Source organism: Vombatus ursinus, unplaced genomic scaffold (genome assembly GCF_900497805.2).
Source record: "Vombatus ursinus unplaced genomic scaffold, bare-nosed wombat genome assembly UNPS02009062.1, whole genome shotgun sequence".
In the NCBI taxonomy this organism is placed as follows: domain Eukaryota; kingdom Metazoa; phylum Chordata; class Mammalia; order Diprotodontia; family Vombatidae; genus Vombatus; species Vombatus ursinus.
The window spans coordinates 15,044,302-15,054,716 of record NW_020948840.1 but is presented as its reverse complement, the minus strand read 5'-3'; the positions used below and the strand labels follow the sequence as shown (position 1 = coordinate 15,054,716).

The 10,415-nt window shown below is 39.3% G+C and overlaps 1 protein-coding gene across 1 annotated transcript in view; it reads right to left on the bottom strand.

Annotated features, from left to right (window-relative positions):
• The window catches only part of CAPN13 (calpain 13), a 110,355-nt gene extending 102,895 nt beyond the window's left edge, over nt 1-7,460 (bottom strand). Inside the window, exons 1-2 of the mRNA XM_027850363.1 lie at nt 7,333-7,460; nt 2,124-2,202 (exon numbers count right to left, since the gene is read on the bottom strand). Coding sequence (XP_027706164.1) covers nt 2,124-2,202; nt 7,333-7,460 — 207 coding nt within the window. The remainder of the gene's footprint in view (nt 1-2,123; nt 2,203-7,332) is intronic.
• Between the last annotated feature and the right edge of the window lie 2,955 nt (nt 7,461-10,415).

Below are 10,415 nucleotides of genomic sequence, written 5' to 3'. Positions count from 1 at the left end.
TCTATCTATCTATCTATCTATCTATCTATCTATCTATCTATCTATCTTTCTATCCATCTATTTATCTATATACATACATATAATTTTTTCCCTCTAACTACCCTAATACTGACAAAGGTCTCATGAGTCACAAATATCATCTTTCCCTGAAGGAATGTAAACAGTTCAACCTTAATAAGTCTCTTATGATTTCTCTTTCCTGTTTACCTCTTCATGTTCCACGTGAGTCTTGTATTTGAAAGTCAAATTTTCTATTCAGTTCTGGTCTTTTCATCAAGAATGCTTAAAAGTCCTTTATTTCACTGAATGACCATTTTTTCCCCTGAAGAATTATACTCAGTTTTGCTGGGTAGGTGATTCTTGGTTGTAATCCTATCTCCTTTGCCCTCCAGAATAGTATGTTCCATGCCCTGTGGTCCCTTAATGTAGAAGCTGCTACATCTTGTGTTATCCTGATTGTGTTTCCACAATACTTGAATTGTTTCTTTCTGGCTGCTTATAATATTTTCCCCTTGACCTGGGAACTCTGGAATTTGGCTACAATATTCCTAGGAATTTTCCTTTGGGACCTCTTTCAGGAGGAGATCGGTGGATTCTTTCAATTTCTATTTTGCCCTCTGGTTCTAAAATATCAGGGCAGTTTTCCTTGATAATTTCTTGAAGGATGATATCTAGGTGGTTATAACTGATTTTGACTGGCTTCAACAAGTTTTGACTGGTTTGAACAGCTTTAGACCTGTTTTGATGGCTTTGAACAGGTTTGAACCAGTTTTGACCAATTTGAACTGGCTTTAACTGGTTTTTATTGCATTTAAGGTTAAAACCTTAATCAAGACTTTTTTACAGTTTTAAACACATTGCTCTCTTTAGTGTGGGCATTTTTTAAGGGAACAGAATATGATCAGAGAGCAGGGAATTCTAAAATCTGGCTAGGAGAACCCATTTCTGATAGTTCATAGGTGGATTATAGGGATAAGAACGGAAGCAGAAAGCAAACTTGGCCACTAGTTGGTGCTTCTCTGAGTTACAATAAAATTCATTTCCACACTCAGCCTTCAATTAGTCAGTTTGCACATGTTAAATTTCTACTGGACAATTTATCAATAGAAAGATTAGTTATTCAACTTATAGCTATGTGACTTTTCCTAGCACAACAGAAACACTTTTGAAATGCTTTTGTATGTCAGGCAGGGATTGATTAACAAAATGGAAACATCCTTAAGCCTACCTAGGAACAATTAAATCCTAATTCAAATTCTAACTGGTCTTGTGGCCAAAAATCCCTCTCATAGGCCAAGTAAGTAGGTTTCAATCAATCTCAATTGATAGGATGATTTGCTGTCTAAGAATTAAAGGTACATGACAGGGAATTTCCCTCATTGGTCCTTGCTATCTATGGCTGGGATCACAGAGCCAAGCTGCTTTAAGGTAGATTCTATCTCCGTCTGAGATCTTACACAAATGGCTGCTGTTACCACACCCCCAAAAATCAGCTTGATTTTTACTGGGGGGTTGGGGCCCACATTATTTGAGACCAGATCCTGGGACCTCTTATTTAGGCCCAGCCATATGTGGGATAAATACCAGGTTGTGGAAGCCTGAGGCCATAGGTTTCCACTGGGCTTCTTGGAACCACGGATGTCTGGAACCAGTCACCTTCCAATAGCCCTAGCTTCATAGGTGATCCATTTGCCCAGGTAGAGCCTAAGCCTAACTAGCCATAGGTAAGCACTGAATATGGCTCTGAGCCAATGGGCTCCCAAACACATTGCAGGCAATGGGCACACAACCACCACAGGGCTAAGGCACCAAGCCATTCATAAGGCAAATTCAGCACCTGGACTCCTGGCTCTTTCCCCACTCCTCTGCATCAACCAGCAAGTCAGCCCTGCTCAGGAGGTGCTGATTTCATTCCACCCCTTCAAATTCAGCTATCGTTGACTGTTTTATTTTCTACCCCAGCTTCCCTGTGCACACTAGAATCCCAGTTGGTCATTAGAATCCCAGACAGATTCTTTCTTACCCTAGCCAAAATCCTAAACCTCAGTGATCACCGTCCCACTGCCACTTAACTTAGATCTCCCATTGGCTGTGACCCTGTGCAGGCCTGGCTAACCACGCACCCTCCCGCTTTTCCTGTCTGCTCTAATCCTGGCATCCTCTGACTGCTCCAATTCAGCTTGCCAACCAACCACCATCCCCCTGGGTTCAGAAATACTGGTATCTTATAGCACTTCACAAGGTCTCTACTCCATATTTTGAAAAGCTACAGATGTGATTTCTGAGACTAAACTGGCACCAGCAAATCCTCTGTTCACCCACAGGATCCTTCTTCTGAGCCTCTTATCTAGGCCCCCTCAACAGTCCCAGCACTCTGAGGGTTAACAGAACAGCTGAAGCCTTGGGGTGGGGAGAGGGGAAGGTATTAACTTTTCCAGCACTCAGTATCCAGAATGCCTGGCCTTAGGCAACTCTATAATACTCTAAGCTGAAGAAAATGCCAACCTGCATTGATAGAATTTCCTTACCCTGGAGTTAGTTCCCTATACCAATGAAATCACAGGTCTAGTCTAGTCTAGACCCTATCGCCTATTATTATGTGGTGCTGCCTCATAATGGGTATGACAGGAAAACAGAGAATACAGGCAAAAAGGATTAGTAGAAGATGCGTAGTCCTCACAGGAACACTGAGAGAATAGGTAAAAAAAAAATTAATCAGTAGTAAGTACTTGTCATTGAAGAGCTACTCAGACTAATGACTCAAGTTACAGGGTAGAACTTGGAATTTATGGTGCATAATTGGGTGTTTTCTTCAAACTTTGCTACTGGAAAATCTAATTATGTCTTTACCTTTGTTTCCACATCTATATAAACTCAGCTTTATTCTTGCCTTTAAATCACAAGATGAACCCCTGGCTGCTCTGATGACCTTAGTTCTTCTGAATGCTGTAGCGATTATAGCAGCTACATTCTAGGGCATCTAAAGATGAAGAGAATCCCATGTTATGGATTACTTTTTTGGGGGGGGGGGTTGTTCACATATGGGCCAAGGGGAGAATTCAAGACACAAAGAGTGGCATCAGCCACAAAGCCTATGTATAGTAGATTGAATGAATGAATAAATGAATGAATAATGAATAATAAATAAAATAAATGAAAAGTGAATAAATAAATGACAAATGAATGAATGAAATTTATTTCCCCACCCAATTCATGAGCATAAAAGATTTTACTTGGACACAAGGCAAGAGGTAATTCTTTTTCATGTGACCATGATAAATTGACTATAAATTTATTTGATATAATTTCATCTGAGCCTTCACTGCAGCAAGGCAATCATTTTTCTCTCCTTTCCTTATTGATTCTTTAACCTACTTCCTATAGGGGTTGTCTCAAATCTCCTCTTCTCTCTTCAAGTCTCCCATACCGTTCCCTCCTCCTTTTTTAGCAGAGGACCTAAGCTTATAATTTACTGAGAAAATAGAGATCATTTTCTGTGAGCTCCCTCTTCTGTACTCTGTATGTTAAAAACCCTTGGTGTCATCTCTCATATTTTCTTTACTTCAATCTCTGATGAAGAGGTGGTCCTTCTCCTCACCGAGTACAACCCCTCTATATGTACACTTGATACCATATCTTCCTATTTCCTCCAGGAAATCGCTTCCACAGTCATTCCCCCTCCCCAAAATCCCACCAATCTTCTATTTCTTCCTTTTTATTGATTCCGTCTCTGCTGTTTACAAACATGCCCAGGCTTTTCCTATACCCCAAACAAAACCAAACCACAATAACAACAGCAACAGCAAAACCCTTTCTCTTGACCCTATAATTACCTCAAAGTCTCATGCCATATAGTTCATTTCTTTTCCTCAGACAGGCTCCTAGGAAAAGCTACCTTCTTTCATTGCTCCATTTCGTGTTTGCCCGCTCATTTCTTAATCTCTTGCAATCTGACTTCCAACTTCATCTCTCAACTGAAATGGTCTCTATAAATTTGCCAATAGTCTTACATTTTTTTAATATATTTTGTTTTTATATCGCCTTCCTTTCCAAATATAGCCCTTTCCCTCTCCTACCCAGAGCTACAATTTTAAACAGAATAAAAAAGGAAAAAGGGAAGAAGAAACAGTTCAGGAAAACTAATTAATTCAACCACTGAGTCTGACAATGTATGCAATGCTCCAACCTGTATTTCTCCACCTCAGCAAAGAAGGGGATGAGGTATGTTTTGTCATATCTTATTTAGGCCAAACTTGGCTATTGTAATTGTACAACATTCTGATTTTTTATTGTTGTTTCCATTTACACTATTGCATTATTATGTATATTGTTTTCCAGGTTTTAGCTACTTCATTTTGTATCAATTAATATAAGTCTTTTCATCCTTCTCTGAATCATTCACATTCATTGTTTCTTTGCTGTAATATTTCATTAATTTCTGCATAGTAATATTCCATTATATTCTGTATAATAATATTCCATTCAATTTTCATGTACAGTAATATTCCATTAAATCCTGTACCCCAGTTTTTTAACCCTTCTTTAATCGATGGACATGTGTTTTAGTTCCATTTCTTTGGTACTAGAAAAAAAGTGTGACTAGGAAGATTTTGTTGTATATAGGACCATCACTTTGGTCTGTGATCTCCTTGAGCTAACTTAGCAGTGGGATCTCTGGTTCAAAGGGTATGAATACTTTATTTAATTTCTTTGCATAATTCAAAATCACTATTTAGAACATTTAGACAAATTCATAGTTCCACCAATGAAGCTAGGGTGCCTGTCTTTCCATAGTGCTTCCAATAATCTCATTTTTTATTCTTCTCAATGATATTGTAATTATCAAATGACAGTCTTATTCTTCATTCTTCTTACCCTCTTTGCAGCATTTGACAATACTGACCAACCTCTTCTGGTTATTCACTCCTTCCTGTGTCTTTGTGACAGTGCTCTCTCATGGTTTTCCTCCTAACTGCCTGATTACTCCTTCTCAGTCTTCTTTGCTGTATCATCTTCCATATAGCCTCAGCCCCAACTGTGGATGTACCTTCAATTCATCCTGAATCCTCTTTTTTCTTTCTCTCTCTCTCTCTATATATGTTTATACATACATAATATATATATAATAAAATATGTTTCTCTTAGTGACATCATTAATGTCTATGAGCTCAGTTATTATCTTTATGAAAATGACTTCCAGATCTATATGTTCTCCTATCATCTTCACTTGTGCTCTAGTCCTGAATCACCATCTTTGGGATATTTTGAACTCAATGACTCATAGGCATCTCAAAAGCAAAATGTACAAAACACCATTCATTATCTTTTCACAAAGACTCTTAACAATTCTAAACTTCTCATTTTCTGTCAAGTGAATTATCCAACTTCCAGTCATCTAGAGTTTCAACTTTTGAGTCATTCTCAGCTTCTCTTTTTCCTTCACTTCAGATATCCAGTCAAATAAACAAATCTTGTGGATTTAATCTCCACATTTCCTGTATCTGTTCTCTATATTCACATGGCTACTACCATAATAACAGCTAACATTTATGTTACACCTTAAGGTTTTCAAAAAGTTTTACACATATTATCCCATCTTATTCTCACAATCACTCTGAGAGGCAGACATTATTATTACCCCCATTTTATAGATGAAAAAACTGAGACAAAGAGGGAAAAGGTAACTTGACTAGAGTCATACTGCTAATAAGTGTCTAAGACCAGATTTGAACTTGGGTCTTCCTAACTCCGAGTCCAACACAACACCCACTGTACCATCTAACTGCCCCAGTTCAGGCTCTTAACACCTTTTACTAGGACTTTTGCAAAAGCCTACTAGTTGTCTCCCTGCCTTCAGTCTCTCTCCCTCTCCAATCTATCCTCTGTACAACTGCCGAAGTAATATTCCTAAAACAAAGAACTATATCACTGCTCTGCTCAACAGGAAGGGAACAAGCATTTTTTTTTAAAGCACCTATCATGCACTAGTAAGTGCTTTGCATATTTCATTTCATTTGATCTTCACAACACCTCTGGAGGGAGGTGCTATTATTGGACTCATTTTACATTTGAGAAAACTGAGGTAGAAGAGATTGTTACTTGCCCAGGGTCACATAGGTAGTAAGTGTCTAAGAATAGATTTGAACTGAGGTCTTCTTGACTACAAGCCTAGTTCTCTATCTACTGGGCTACCTAGTTGCTTAATTTAACTCCGCTGTCTTCCTATTACTTTTAGGATCAAATACAGATTCCTCCGTTTGTCATTTAAAACCAACCGTAACGTGGCTACCATCTATATTTCCAATTTCATTATATAATACTCTCATTCACACAGAATATCGTCCAGACACACTGACCTCCTATCTCTATGACTTGGCATAGGCTATCTTCCATGCACTGAATTCATTCCTTCCTTCTCTTCAAATCTCCAGGTTCCTTTGAAGCTCAGCTCAGGTCAAATGCCTTCTCCTATCTGAGTTCCTTCCTGATCCCGCTCTTCTGTAGCTGCTGATAGCTCACTCCCTCCAAATCACCTTGCAGTTATTTTGAACATTCATATTCACATATACTGTTTCCCTTTATAGAATGTAAGCTCTCTGAGTAATCTCACATAGTGTTTATTTTTTGACTTTGTGCCTCCAGTACCTAATACAGTGCCTGTCAGATGGTAGGCTTAAATAATTTATTAAATAAATGCTTGAATGATTAATTTTCCCTCACCCTCCTCCCTTTTCCCTAGCATAATCTCATGTTGGCACTCCAAGTAGACTTATATAAATCAATGAATGAATTAAGTATTTATTAAGTGCTTACTGTGTACAAAGCACCATGCTAAGCAATGGGGACTCAAAGACAAAAATAAACAATCTGACAAGTAAGACAGTCCCTGCTCCCAAGGAGTTCACTTTCTAATAGGGGAGACATACAGATGGAAAGATTCAATTGAAAGTAATATGGAAAGATCCCATGGTCCTTAGGGTGAGGCTGCAAAGCAGGTGGTAATGCCCCTTCTGTAATGTCATGTCCATTGTATAGCATGATATCAGTTTCTGATGTTGAAATATTTTTGGTGTTCAAGTTCTTCTTCAGGCCTTCAGTTGCAGTGGCTGAAACACCTATACCAGGCTGCCTCTCCAAAGGGGCTACTTCCTACAATGATAACTGAGGGCAGTGGGCTAGAAGCACTGATTTTTTTTTCTAAGACTTTTGGACTCAGAGTGCTGGGTTTTATCCATCAACATCACAGAGGAGATTGTGGTTGAGGTAGTATTAGTGGTTTGACTTGCCTGGTGCAAATTAAGGTATTCCTTTGCTACCTCCTATATGTGTGACCATTGGTGGGAACGGTTGGCCCCTTTATTATAGAAGTTGATTCCCTGAAGGAAGACTGTGAGGGCTGGGTGGGAAGTAGGATTGGTGGTCGGGGAGATGCTGCCACTCCCAGGGATCCAAATACCCATGTGCCCTTTGGTGGCATCCGGTTAGCAGCGTTTGCTGGTTGTGATGAGGAAGGTGGAGCCTCTTTGTAATAATTTCTCCCTTTGATGATAGCTGTGACGGTTGGGCCGGAAGCAGTTTTGGAGTTATGGATGGGTACTGTTTTTCCCAAAGGCACTTGGACTCAGGGTTTTTGGCTGTTTCTATTAAGGTCTGAAGGGAAATGGTGGTCAAGGTATTGGTTTGACTTGCTACCTCCACATACCGCCTCCTCTCTTTCTCTGAGGCATTGCTGCCTCAGTTAGGCTGGCTTGCCTGTCCTATCTGTGCCATTTGGTTGGCAGTTGATGAGGATGGTTGGCATTTTCTCTACAGATAGCTGTGAGAGCTGGGCTGAAAGTAGTACCGGTGATCTGGGTGGTGCCTACTCATTTAATTAGCTTGCATTTGTATAGCACTTTAAGATTCACAAAGTGCTTTACATATGTTAACTCATTTGAGTTAAAAGAGTAGGCATGCTTTATTTCATCCCAAAGGGAAGAACTAGGACTACTCTGTGCCCATGCCTGAGAAACAGATTTTGGCTCAATAAAAAGAAAAAAAAAACCTCTCTAACAATTCAGACATGAAACACTCTGCCTTTTAAAATGATCCATGAGCTCCCCCTAATTGTTCAAAAGTAGGTTAGATGACCAGCTGACAAGGATTATTGTAAAAGCACAACTATCATGAAGCTGATGGGGCTTTGGCCCATGGTATCAGCATTCAATGGGCCATATTTCCACCCCAAAAGGGCATGTTTCCTCCCAATGAAGTTGTGGTTTCTATATCTTGTCTTAAGGTCCTCTACCATCTTATGCTTGGTCCCATTACCAAGCTGACCCCTTTCCTGACATGGCTACACCTACAACATTACATTCCCCTCTCACCCCCCTCAAACCCTCCCCTCCCACCCCAGCACCCACACACATGTATCCACTACTGTTCTTGCCCCAGGTGAAAAAATTCCTAGTTAGAGCTCTGAATGGGTGCTGATGTCTCTTCTAAATTTGAGTTTCTGTGATTATATGTTTCTGCATTGGATTCTAAATGTTTAATGGTCCTAGCACTTTATTTTCAGAACCAGAATGCACAGGGATCTCTTTAAGCCAAGATTTAAATCTGCAGCTATGGTTTGTCACTTCCTTAAAAAGACAGGTAAGCTGGGGTTGCCAGCGCCTAACTTTCAGCCCCAAAGCTCCCTGCTTATCAAATGGGCTGGGTCTATCATATCATAACAGCAATAAGAGGTTTTCTCTTCTCTTCTCTTCTCTTCTCTTCTCTTCTCTTCTCTTCTCTTCTCCTCTGCTGTCCTTTTTTCTTCTCTTCTCATTCTCTTCTTTAAACCCAATGAAAAACAAGAAGAAAAGCTAGACCATTCCCAGCTCCAGAGAAATATTCATTGTTCTCTCTTGACTGGTGTTTTTCAGTACAATGGAAATAAATCTAACGTAATGTAGTGGAACACAACAAGGGGATGGTTTTCCCCTTAACAAATACTCATTTGAAATGGTGCCCGAGCTCTGTTCAAGGAGTGATCTGTTTCCCACAACAGTGTTCCAGCAAAACCAATTACTAATTCCACAACTCAAATTAAAACTAACAGAGCTTGAAGGCTGGGGCTGACACACACTCAGGGCTGACAGGGAACAAGGAAGGACGGGGTGGGGGTGGGGGGAATGCACACCCCCATGTGTGTGTGTTTAATTACATTGTTTAACACATTGAGAATAATTTAGCCACTGGAGTGGAAAAAATAAAGGCACTTAACTGCTCTCTGGTGGAAAGGCTCTGCAGGAGCTAGCTGCCTAAGGCTGCATGAAGGCCCATATACCTACAGGGTCTCCCACAGGGAGAGAGGAGGCATGAAGAGAGGAACACTGCATAAGTGGAGTGGAAAGAGCATTGGCTTTGGAGTCAGGAGGCCTGGGTTCAACTCTTGCAAGGTCTTGTACAAATCCTTTCACCACATCTGGGACCTAGTTTCCTCATCTCTAAAATGTTGGGGTTACCTCTCTATTAAAAATAATTATAGCAGCATGTTTTGTAGTCACAAAGAATTAGAAACAAAGCAAATGCCCATTGCTTGAAGAACAATTAAACGTGTTGTGTAGCATGGATATATAGAACATCCTTGTGCTTGAAGGAAAAGATGTATATGAAGAATTCAGAGAAATGTGGAAAGACCTGTGTGAATTGATACAGTGAAGAAGACAGCACTAAGAAGACTATTTACACAATGAATGCAACAATGCAAAAGGAACTAACAACTAGAAAACACTTTAAACTAACACTGTGTAATTATAATGACCAAGATTGGAGTTGAAGAAGTGTTGAGAAAAGTCACCTTCTTCCCTCCATTAGAGAGATAGAGATATATAGATGTGAAATATTACATATTCTGTTAAATTCAGTCTATGTGTTAGTTTTGCTTAACTGCTTATTTGTTAAGTAAAGTAACATAAAAATGAAAACCATCAAAGCAAATTAAATTTTTTAAAAAAATAACCTTCTAGATCTAATTTTGATTATTTTAAATTTTCAATGCTGTAACAGGTGAGAGAAAAGAGAAAGTGTCAAACTAGATATATTGATGGATAAGCACTTGGAAAGAAATTGTGTTAGAGAATTTAAGGATAAGAATTTGAGAAATTAAGAGATTTTGATGAAACTCAGATTTAAGGCTTCTAATTCAAATCCATTTCAAAGGATCCTTCTAGCAACTCAGAAGTTGCTATACCCAGAAACAAATTCACCACTCTCCATCAAGAGGATTCAATTTTTTTTCCTGGCTTCCCCACTCCACCCCCAAGAAAAAAATACTTATTGTAAAAGAATGACTGGGCCTATAGGCATTAATGAGATTTCCTAGAAATAATATGAGATGTCTATTAACTAGGGAATGGCTGAATACACTGCAGGATATTTATGCAATGTAA